Source organism: Gracilinanus agilis, chromosome 3 (assembly GCF_016433145.1).
Source record: "Gracilinanus agilis isolate LMUSP501 chromosome 3, AgileGrace, whole genome shotgun sequence".
Classification (NCBI taxonomy): Eukaryota; Metazoa; Chordata; class Mammalia; order Didelphimorphia; family Didelphidae; genus Gracilinanus; species Gracilinanus agilis.
In genome coordinates, this window is record NC_058132.1 from 336002057 (window position 1) to 336014443 (window position 12387).

The 12387-nt window shown below is 35.3% G+C and overlaps 1 protein-coding gene across 1 annotated transcript in view; it reads left to right on the plus strand.

Annotated features, from left to right (window-relative positions):
• The window catches only part of UBXN7 (UBX domain protein 7), a 54798-nt gene that overhangs the window by 26245 nt on the left and 16166 nt on the right, over positions 1-12387 (plus strand). Inside the window, exon 3 of the mRNA XM_044670009.1 lies at positions 11553-11620. Coding sequence (XP_044525944.1) covers positions 11553-11620 — 68 coding nt within the window. The remainder of the gene's footprint in view (positions 1-11552; positions 11621-12387) is intronic.

Sequence of the window (12387 nt, forward strand, 5' to 3'; positions counted from 1 at the left end):
TTATACTTAGTCATTTTTATAAAGTTAATTTTCTTTAAGCACAAGATTATTTTAAATGATTGCCATATTTTAAGATGTGTTCTGTATTATTTGGAAGCAAAAATTTTCCCCATAAAAACATGTCTATAATTCTGTAATGAAAAAGAATTAACATTATTCCATTTCCAAAAATCTCAGTTGTTATAACTTTTATTACACCCTACTTAATGGCTTTACAAAAAAGATTCAACTTTATAGTTCTATTAGTAATGAATGACTGCCTCAATAATGTCATTAAAATTGTGTTTCATTGCTTTTAATTATTTTGTCAATTTGAGTGTGAAGTCATACTTTAAAGTTGTTTTAATTTATATTGCTTCAATTATTAATAATGTTTAACTTTCCCCCTAAATGATTATTAACAGTTTATATTTTTCTTTAATAAATTGTCTTTATATCCTTTAGTCATTTATCCATTTTTAAAAAAATCCTTACCATCTTATTTTAGACTCAATACTAAGTATCATTTCCAAGACAGAAGAGTGGTAAAGGCTAGGCAACTCTGGGGTTAAGTGACTTTTCCAGGGCACATAACTAAGAAGTGTCTGAGGCCAGATTTGAACCTAACACCTCCTATCCCTTAGCCTTAGTCTATGGGACTATATCCACTGAGCCACCTAGCTACCCTCATTCATCCATTTTGGATGGGGCATTACATTCATGAATTTTTAATAGTTCCATGTATAATTCAGCCATTTTTTTAATGTCACATTAGCCATAATTTTTTCCTTAATCTATTTTTTCTTTGTATGTAGAAATATTTGTTTAGTCAAGCACATTTACCGTATTCATTACAACTATTTTTTAAAAATAGAAGTCATATCACCGTCACAATTTCAAAAAACATTTCTTCCATCCATTATTTTTAGTTGAAATTTGTGATATATATGGCATGAGTCTAAATTCATAGCTATAACTTCCAACCTCTTTTCCAAAATACATTTGTTAAATAATCCTTTCCCTAGGTATTTTCCAAAGGTCTGTCAAACACTAACCTTTTATATGTATTTGGTTTTGTCTGGTGTATCCCATTTCAATGATCTATTTATCTTTTTTTTTAATTTAGTATAACATTGTTACTAGTGTAAAATTAATAAAAAAAATTTTAAGTTGGGGAGGCATACTATTTTTAGAGGGTTGTACTATCCTGGGGAGTTATCATTCCTTGCTTCTTACCCTTCTTTTGAAAAATGTTAAGTTGATTACCTAACCTATGAATCCAAATAAATCTCTCATAGATTCTCCTTTTCTTCCTCATTGGTATCATTGGTATTTGTATCATTAAATTCATTCATTTTTTTTTTTTAACCATTACCTAATGGTGTCTTAACATGCTAAATATTGATTCTAAGGTAGAAGAATGGTAAAGGTTAGGCATTTGTGATTAAGTGGTTCACCCAGGGTCACACAGCTATGTTACAATTAAATTACAAACCCCAGGTTCTTAGTTTCATTGAGTTTACTAATAATCACTTGAGATAAAGAAAGCAGATAGGTAGGGGTTTAAAGCCTATTTTCTAACCTGACCACGTGTTGCTCCTTCCACATGGCTCTTAGCCAGCTTCCCACACTGCCAACATCCAGGTAATCGCCCTGCACCCCTTCCTTTATATCCTCCCTTACGCATTACCTGTGCATTCACGTTAATGTCCAGTCATGCAGCGCAAACATGCAGGATGTGAGAAGTAAGTCCACTACCCCAGAGGGGGAGGGGATTCCCTTTACACAGCTAGTTAGTGTGAGGCCAAATTGGGGAGTATCCCTCTTGGGCTGACTTCCCTGTAGAATATTAAGTAATAGGATTGTACTTTCCTTTCTCTGAATCTTTTGGAATCCACTCTCAAACCATGTATCCAAAATTTAGGGTACATGTTAGATTATACTCGGTATTCTCTTCCTTGTGTCAGAAGCTGGCATGGTGGTTCTCTCCCTAGGTTTATACCATTTTTTACTTGAGAATCCATGTCCTCCTCATTGGGCTGAAGCAGGTCCAGGATAGCAATTCTTCCATTGTTGCTTCTACTTCTTGAGGAATGAAATGATTATTCTACTAAGTCCATTTTTAGGTGCAATGAATGATAATAGAGAGGGGGCTGTAAGCAGATGTTCTCTTAGTTGACATTCCCCTTTACTGCTCTGTTACACCTCTGTTCCAAGTTTGTGGCTTTTTTCCCTGCAGCTATACCTTCTTGATGCCCTTTTATTTAGGTCCATGTCTATAATAATACACTATATTAGCATAGTATTATTTCTGCTTCTTTTTCCATTGCTTCCTACTCAGTACTCCTCTTTATTAGCTTTAAGTTGCTGATATTTCTTGTGTAGGTATATCTTTTTGTTGATATAAAAATAACACTCTTTTGTCCCTTAAGGTATATTATACTTTCATATTCAGTCATAAATCACATTTCGCCATATGTGTAATACATGTAAGATAGAATTTGCTTAGTTGTTAATAGCCTGAGTTTTACCTTTTTTCAACATTTCCCTGCTCATTTGTCTGTAGATTTCTGAGGCTATGATTTTTCATTACTAATTATCTTCTTGGATATTGTCTCCTACCCAGGGCAGAAATTCCTTGACAGGTGATCATATTTAGCCTCTGCTTAGAAATTCTATAATGAAGACCTTAACTACCATAACTACTTTTTGTGATATTCTAGTTTGGAATTGCTCATAATGTAAGAAAGTTCTTCTGTATAGTGATTTGAATGCTGTCTTCTTATAACTTTCGCCCCTGTGGAACCATATGGAACAAAACTGTCTAGAAACAAACATCTATTGTGAACCCAGAGTTTAGTGTAGCTTTAGGCTAAATATCTCCACATATTCTGTTATTACTTATATGATGTATAGACTTAACTATCAAGGCCATCTTTCTCTTGACAATCCTTTTTGTCAGTGATCCTCTTAAAATATAACCCCACACATGGTCTGATTAAGAGTTTATTAGAGGGGGCAGCTGGGTAATTGAGTGGATTGAGAGCCAGGCCTAGAAACGAGAGGTCCTAGGTTCAAATCTGGCCTCAGACACTTCCCAGCTGTGTGACCCTGGGCAAGTAACTTAACCCCCATTGCCTAGCCCTTACCACTCTTCTGCCTTGGAGCCAATATGCAGTATTGGATCCAACATAGAAGCTAAGGGTTTGGGGGAAGGGGGGGGGGAGAGTTTATTAGATCTGTTATTTTGAACATAATTATCTTGTGCTGAGTTTCTAGTCAGCTCAACTCAAATTTTTTGCGAATTCTGTATTGGACTTCAAAAGATTTATTGAAATGCCAGTTTTTAAAATCACAATTTCTGTTTTCCTTTTGTCATGATTATTTGAGGGTTTTTTATTATGAACTTGGCAAGCATCAATAAACATGAATATTTTCATGAATAGTAAAGGGATTATATGTGAAACCACATTTTACTACACAAGACTGTAAAAATATATAATAAATTACAGTAGGGCTCCCATTGCTCTGTGCATGAGTCCCCTTCTTTATTCTGACATCCTCTGTATGTTTTTTAAATGTTTCATTGATACTATTTTCACTTTATTTATTTGTTTCGTTGGGTTTTTTTGGAGCCCTTAACTTCTGTGTATTGGCTCCTTGGTGGAAGAGTGGTAAGGGTAGGCAATGGGGGTCAAGTGACTTGCCCAGAGTCACACAGCTAGAAAGTGTCTGAGGCCAGATTTGAACCTAGGACCTCCCGTCTCTAGGCCTGACTCCCAATCCACTGAGCTACCCAGCTGCCTCCCTCTTCATTTTATTGACATTGTCATCCTTACCCCCAAAAAGGAAAAAATAAAAGCCCTTTCTTGTAACAAAAAGGTATAATTGAACAAAATAAATGTACATAATTGGGTCATGTCTGAAAAGGCATTCTGTACCTGTGCCAGTCCATAAGCTCTCTGCCAAGTTATGGGAAACACATATTCATACCAGTCATTCTTTGGAGTTCTTAAGTCTTTAAAAGTTATTTTATTTCACATTTTTTGTCAATTGTATAAATCGGATTCCTGGTTCTGTTCACTTCACTATTACTTGCTATGAGATTTCCTATATTTTTCCTTTTCTTTTTTTCAGATTTTAAATACTTTGGTTTTTTCTAATTACATGAAAAAACAATTTTTAGCATTCGTTTTTTAAATTGCAAGTTCTAAATTCTCCCTCTCTTTCCTCCCCCCTTACTGAGAAGGCATGCATTTTGATATAGGTTACATATATGTAGTCATGCATTAAAAATAAATTAAAAAATAGTATCCTTCAGTTTTTTATCTGGAGGCAAATAGTATTTTTCATCATAAGTCCTACAGAATTGTATTAGATGCTTTTATCACTGAGAATAGCTGATCATCCTTACTGTGATTACTTACATCTCTTGCTGTGAACAGTCTTCTCCTGGTTCATCTCACTTCACTTTACACCAGAGATTTCCTAACTGTTTCTGAATCTATTCCTTCTGGCATTTCTTCCTTCTGGCATTTATTATGGCATAGTTACATTCTATTATATTTATGTGCCATTTTTCCCCCTAGGTAGGCTTTAGCTGATTTAATGGGCAACCACTTTATTTCCAATTCTTTGCTACAAAAAAGTGCTGCTTTAAATATCTTTGTATATTTGGGTCCTTTTTTCCCTCCCTTTGATCTTTTTGGAATATACAACTAATGCTGGTATATCTAAGATCACTAATTAGTGACTTTTGGGGCATAATTCCAAACTGCTTTCCAGAAGCAATTTGGCTGTACCAATTTATAGCTCCATCAACAGTGCCCATTTCTCTAAAGCCCCTCCAAGGTTTTGTCGTCTTTGCCCATCTCTAGTTGGTATGAAATTTATGATTTGCATTTTTCTGATAATTAGTGATTTGGAGCTTTTTTTCTATATGACTGATTTCTTCCTGTGAATACTGACTCTTCATATCCTTTTGCCATTTACTTTTACTCATATAAATTTGAATCAATTTCTTATATCTTGGAAATAACTTTTATAAGAGAAACCTGCTTGAACACATGGGCTGTTGGGGATATTATTGGGGATGTAGGCACTAAATGAAAACTCTAGTCCAACTATCAATGATATGGAATTAGGTCTTGATCAATGATACATGTAAAACCCAGTGGAATTGTGCCTTGGCTAAGGGGACTGGGGGGGCTTGGGGGAGAGGGAAAGAACATGAAGTATGTAACTATGAGAAAATATTCAAAATTTAAATTAAAAAAAAAGTTGCTTTTTCTTCTATTTAACTCCAGCTGCATTGGTTTTATTCTTGTATACCATTTGGCTTTTATGTTTATGATATGGCCTTTTAAATCTAAGTCTAACATGTAAAACCTAGTGGAATTGTATGTGGGCGAGGGTGTGGGAGGAGGGGAGGGATAGAACATGAATCATATAACCATGGAGAAATGTTATAAATTAATAAATTAAATAAAATTTTAAGGAATAAATCTAAGTCTATAGTTAACCTTTTATTTCCAGTTACAATATGATGTATCCCCATTTGGAATTTACCGGTGTAAGTATGCATGTGGGAGCAGCGGGTAGGTAGCACAGTGGATAGAGTGCTAGATTACTTAACTCCAATTACCTAGCCATTGCCTCTCTTCTGTCTTAAAATTTATACTAAGACAGAAGGTAAATATTTTTAAAAATATTAATAATATGTATATGTGTGAAGTATTTCTAATTATACTTTTAGCATTTATTAACACATTTTAAATTGTAGATTGACATATATGTTTTTGCCTGTATTTAGATACACACAGATTTAATTGAACTATAAAAGTTTTCATAACACTAATTTGCCAGAAAGAAGGTACCAAATTCTTCTAAAAGCCTTTGCCAAAGTTTTGCTCAAATAAAGTAGAATGGAGAAAAAGACAACTAGTTGTCACAATGGATAGAGCCCTGGGACTAGAGTTGGGAAGACTCCTCTTCCTGAGTTCAAATCTAGCTTCAGATACTTAATAGCTATATGATCCTGGACAAGTCACTTGACTTAGCCTCAATTTCTTCATCTGTCAAATGAGTTAAAGAAGGAAATGGCAGACTCACTCTAGTATCTTCACCAAAAAAATCTCAAGGGAGGGGTCACAAAAGAGTTGGACACAACTGAAATGACTGAACAATGAGAATGGAAAAAAGTGGTTGGAATTACATCAAGATTCCAGCATCTGTGAAATTGAGTTTGAAAATCACTAAGACTTCCTTGGGAAGAACTATCTTGAGACAGTTTTCTTCACTGGATATTTTGTATTTTATGAGTCTTCCTTTGGTCAATAAAAAAACATTTAAAAAAATTTTGGTCGAAACACAACCAGGCTTGTGAACAATTTCTTGCCCACCTATATTTCTTCATTGGTTTAATGACTTTTTCCAATTTATTTTAGGTTCTTTATTTTAGGTTCAATGTTTGTTTGGTGCTTGCATTTTAGAAGAGTTTATTCAGAGTTCAATATGAGCCCTAATCATTACAAATTTTTTTATTATAAACTTAATCACAAATTCAGATGTTATACAAAGAGCAAGAAAAAATAGGATTGATTAGTTCATGGAATGTTAAACTATATTAAATTTAAGAAGATGGAAACAACAAAACTGTCATATTTATGTCCCCCTGAATTTTGTTTTTTATTGTGTTTAAATTTTTTTTATTGATTTTGTGTCTGTGTGTGTTTTAAAAAGTGAATTTTATTAATAATATGCAAAGAGGTCTTGATCAATAATACATGTAAAATCCAGCGTTTTTTGCTCATTGGCTACGGGAGCGGGTTGGGAGGAGGGGAGAGAAAGAACATGAATCATGTAATCATGGGGAAAATTTCTAAATCAATTAATTAAATGAACTTAAAAAAAATAAATACATTTTAATGGGACAGTTAGGTAGCACAGTAGATAGAATGCCAGACCTGGGTTCAAGACTGGCAGATACTTTCTAACTGTGTAGCCCTGAGTAAGTCACTTAATCCCAGTTGCCTATCCCTTGCCTCTCTTCTATCTTAGAATTAATGCTGTCAGAAAATAAGGGTAAAAAAAAATTTAACAAATTTATATCTTTTGCTTTTATATCTCCTATATCATTGTATATACTTCTCTCTAACTCTTTCTTAGAGTCATTTGTTATATTTAAGAATTCAAAAGGAGGAAGAAAAAAAGTCAGCAAAATAAAAGAATATAATGAAAAGTCTGATGTTAACATGTGGTATTCATACCCACTGCTACAAAGAAGTTGTAGCTAAGTGTGGTTATTGTAATTCTAGCATTCTTCCATCACCTTCCTAATTCCCCCTTCCTCTCCTATTATATAGAAGCTCTCCCTTGTAACAAGTGTAGTCATATGAAACAGATCTACATGTTGACCACATCTGAGAATGTATTCTCCACTTCCTTGCTGAGTGACAGTATGTTTCATCATTAGATTTTCAGAATTCTGAAGTGTTTCATGCTTGTCATACTTTATATTATTATGGTCATTGTGTACATTGTTCTAGTTCAAATTATTTCAGGCTCATAGTGATCAAGGGAGCCCTTGTTTTAAAAAAAAAAATCATTTTTTCCACATAGTTCATGGTTCTGCGCTTTTGGTAGTCTCTATTTCAATCAGTACCCCAGCAAGATCTGAAAACTTTGTGCCATTTCTGGCTTCAGTTTAGTTGTCTGGTCCCTATATGATTGATACTTGTCCTTCATGCTTGAAGAGGACCAAAATGACATCACCATGTCAAGTTCAGCATGTCCAACTGTGGCTGATCAGACCAGTACAAGTTAGGAAGGCTTTATACCACAGGTCAAGCACAAATTGCTTGTGTGAACATTTGGAATGGAGATGTCTCTAAATTTGCACATCTCATGGTTCTTTTGAGCTATTGTAAATATGTTTTGCTAATAGACCACAGTGCCTTCTTTGATTTGGGCACACCATGCTTGGATAGTCCTATAGCAATGTCTCACGTGTTTTAATGCATACTGTAGTTCTTCAGAGAGCCCTTTAGGCTGTCCTTGTGTTGCTTCTCTTGACCTCCACGTTGAGTGCTTACCTTGTGAAAGTTCTCTTCAAAATACTCTTTTAGACAAATGTATGATTGGCATTCAAACAACATGGCAGCCTATCAGAGCTGTGTTCTTTGCATTAGAGTTTGAATGCTTGGCAGTTCAGCTTGAAAAAGGACCTCTAGTACCTTATCTTGCCAGGTGATCTTCAGAACCTTCCTAAGACAATTCACATGGAAGCAATTCAGTTTCCTGCCATGATGCTGGTAGAATATCCAGGTTTCAAAGACATACAATGAGGACAACACAACAGCACTGTAGACCTTCAGTTTGGTAGGCAGCCTAATACACTCTTCTTTCCCACACTTTCCTTCGGAGCCTCCAAAACATTGAAACTAGCTGTGACAATGTATACATCAACCTCATTATCTATGTGGACATTCCTGAAAAGTATACTGCCAAGGTAAGTGAAGTTATATCCATAGCATTCAAAATTTCTTTTTGCCATAATCAATGATTCCACATGTGGAAGATGTGGTGCTGGCTGGTGAAGAACTTCTGTTTTCTTGGTGTTAGCCAAAATTAGCACAAGCAGCCCGGAATCGTTTCTTGCTGTTGTATTTCAGTTTTAGAGGCTGCATTGAGAACATCATAATCTTGGAACAAAAAGACATTGCACCAACTCTCCCTCTGCTTTAGTTTTGGCTTGTAACCTTTTCGAGTCAAATAAGCATGCTATTTTCAGCAATATTGTTGGATGCCTTAAATGAGGACAAAAAAAGGCATCAAGGTCTTCTAACACACTGCCAGGAAATTATTTGATGGGAACAAGCACATAGCCTTGCTTCACTCCTTTGTAACTGGAAAAGCAAGAGAACATCATCCATTATCCAGAACACATGCAAACATGCCATTGTGGAGCTGTTGTATTATACTGATGAATTCTCTGAGCAACCAAATTTTGCCATGATCTTCTACAAGCCTTCATGACTGACAGTATCAAAGGCGTTGGTCAAATCGTCGGTGTTTACAGATTTCTCTTCTGCTCCTGGCATTTCTTCTGGGGTTGTCAGGGGGCAAATGCCATATCAACTGTTCCTCAGCTGAAGCCACACTGGCTTTGGTAGAATACTATCTTCCAGGTGAAGAAGAATCAGCCTATTAAGGAAGACTCTGCTAAGAATCTTGTCAGCATTGTTTAAGAGAGCAACACTCTCCTTGATTGTCACAGGACATCCCATTTCCTTTTGGACACAATGGAAGCATCCTTGATTGGGGGGGGGGGGTACCTTTTGCCATATAACCTGGAAGATTTCAGTCAGTTTCCGCTGAAGAGGTGTTGACTTTAATCTGAGGTATATGGGGTCAGTGGCTTCAAATATATATATGACAGTTCAGTTTCCCAGAGGTCTTCTCTCATGAGCCTGTTATATACTGACTGATTTACCCACATTTATGAAGAGCTATCCCCCATCTAATTGATTACCCGTGTTGTTTTCTATTCCCTTTGGTCTTTGTTTTTCTTTTTAAGAAAAAAAATTGAAAGGGCAAAATTCAGCAAAATGAACCAACCTAGTGAAACAGTCTGACAAGTGCAATGGTCTACCCTCATGATCTCCCACCTCCGCAAAGAAGTAGGGAGGAGGGGACGTTTTGGGAGGGGGACCAAGCTTGCCCTTCAAATATAACGTCAGTTGTTTTGTCATCATTGTTCTTTCCATTTTTACTGTTGTTGTAAGATGTTCGTATTTTCTTGGCTCTCTCCCTACTTTGTTTTACATCATAAGTCCATGTTTCTCTGTATCTTTCATGTCCTTTATTTCTTAATGAACAGTAATGTTACTGTTTGTTGAACCATTTCCCAAACAATTATCTGTACTTTTTTCCATTTCTTTGACTTCACAAAAAGTGCTGCCATAAATATCTTGCTGTATGTTGGGCTTTTCATTTTACCAATGACTTCTTTGGATCATGTGCCTAACAGTGGAATCTCAAAGCAATGAAAGCATATAAACATTTTAATCATTCTCTTAGGATAGTTCCACATGCTTTCTAGAGTGGTGATGGTTTTTGCTTTTCAGTCTCCACTTTGGACTTTATGATATTTTGATAAGGAGTTAGTGTATTTCTTATTTTCTGCTTCTAGATCTTTACTTGGGCTTTTTGGCCTTTTGATTGCCCATAGCTTTGTTTTTGCCATGGGACTTTGACATGTACATTAGGTTCATTTGGACTGGCAAGATTTTTATCTTAAAGATAGGGCATCCTTTCAGGAATATATCAGAACCATTGATAAGCTTTATAGATGTATTATATACTTACATGTATTCTTTTACTAAAGAGGTTGTGAGGTTTCCCAAATGAATGTTTTATTTGTGGTTGCATTAGACACAATGAAGCTTTCTTAAATTTTAGAAAAGAATGTTTATGCTTTTTTTTTTTTAAAAACGAAATCCTAAAATGGAAGTGGGTTCTTGAACAGAACTTTTTATGGCCCAGAGTTAATCTGACAGGCTCTTTGGACCTGAATTAACCTCAATGTAGGTACATTATTGCCTCCAAGGGGGTTCAGGAGAGATATGGCATGTATACTTAGGCTGCTCTCTAGGTAAGAAAGGACAACAACTATTTTGTTATACTTGTAACTGTTTATTCATGTAATAGCTGTACCTTTGTTCCCATTCGTAACTCATAGTTTAACTGTTTTCTTTCTGTTATATCCTCCCTATAAGCCTAGAGGAGGTTGATGTTCTATTGATTTACCTCACTCAGTTGATGTATTAGACAAAACAGAACTGAAAACCATTCCAATAGTTATATTTCAATAGTTATAGCATAGTTTATAGCAAGGAATGGTCCCATTAGAAACATCAGTTCATGATGCAGAGTGAAATGAGCAGAACCAGAAGAATATTATACACAGAAAGTAAAACACTGTGGAACAATTCAATGTAATGGACTTTGCTACTAGTAGCAATACAACAAGCCAGGACACTCCTGAGGGACTTATGTAAAAGAATGCTATCCACATTGAGAGAAAGAACTATGAGAGTAGAAATGCAAAAGCAAAACATGACATCACTTATAACATGTATATATGGGTATGTGATTTGGGGTTTAAGCTTTTAAAAATTGCTCTATAGCAAAAATGAATAATATGGAAATAAGTATCAAGTGATAACATTTGTACGACCCAGTGGAATTTCTTGTCAGCTCTGGAAGGGGGGAGAGGAAAAGAAAATGAATCGTGTAATCACGGGGGCGAACATTTATTTATTTATTTATTTTGTTGGTTAGTTGATTGATTGGAAACATCAGATGATGAAGTTAAAACTAAGTATTCTGATGATCCAAGCAGCAACATTATGGCAGAGGAACTCTGATATGGGAGTCAAGAGACCTGGGTTTTAGTCTCTGCCTTAATTTTACCTTTTAATTTAATGCATACTTTTTACTTACATAGAATATCAGATTGAATAAAACTGCTATGTTTTAATGTTTTTTCTTTTTCCTCTCTTTTTTGGTAGAGATGAAGTACGAGCTCCAATTCCTCAAAAGCAGGAAATATTGGTCGAACCTGAGCCCTTATTTGGTGGTAAGTTTTCTTTTCTTAGGATTTATTTGGCTTCATTGCTCTGCTCTGTATTATAAAAAAGCTTAAAGGCCTATCCAGAGAGTTTTTGTGAGAATTGGATAATGTTCTTTCAATCCTCACTGAGAAAGTTGCACTGTTCTATTTTAATGAGTTATATAAATAAGATGTTAAAGCTAGTATTGAGTTTTGGGTGCCAAAAGAAGAAAGGTTTCTAAAAATTACTACCGTATAATGAAAATTATTCTGTGATTCAGTAGACATCTGAGTCCATAATCTTTATCTAGACAGCTACATGACTGCTTCATACTGTTTTCACTTTATCTCAGTTCAAATAAATCTTTCCATACTTTACTGTGCTCATATTCTTTTACAATCATTTACCATAAATTGTTTAGTTATTCCCTAACCAATGACAATCCACTTTGTTTCCAGTACTTTTCTACTACAAAGTGTTGCTATAAATATAAAAGTATAGATCAGTGATGGGCAAACTTTTTAAAGAGGGGGCCAAAGGAAAGGAAATGCTCATCTGTCAGTCTGTTTCTAAGGCAACTCTTTCAAAGTTTCATTGTATTGTATCCTACTCAGTGTATTCATCAGATTAGGAATAATGTCAGGCAGCCAGATAAAGCATTTCAGGGGGCCCGCATCTGGCCCACAGGCTGTAGTTTGCCCATTATTGGTATAGATGGTTTAACCACTTAATTTGCATAATTCTGCATTGCTTCCCAAATAATTATGTAAATTTATACCTCTTCCAACAGTGA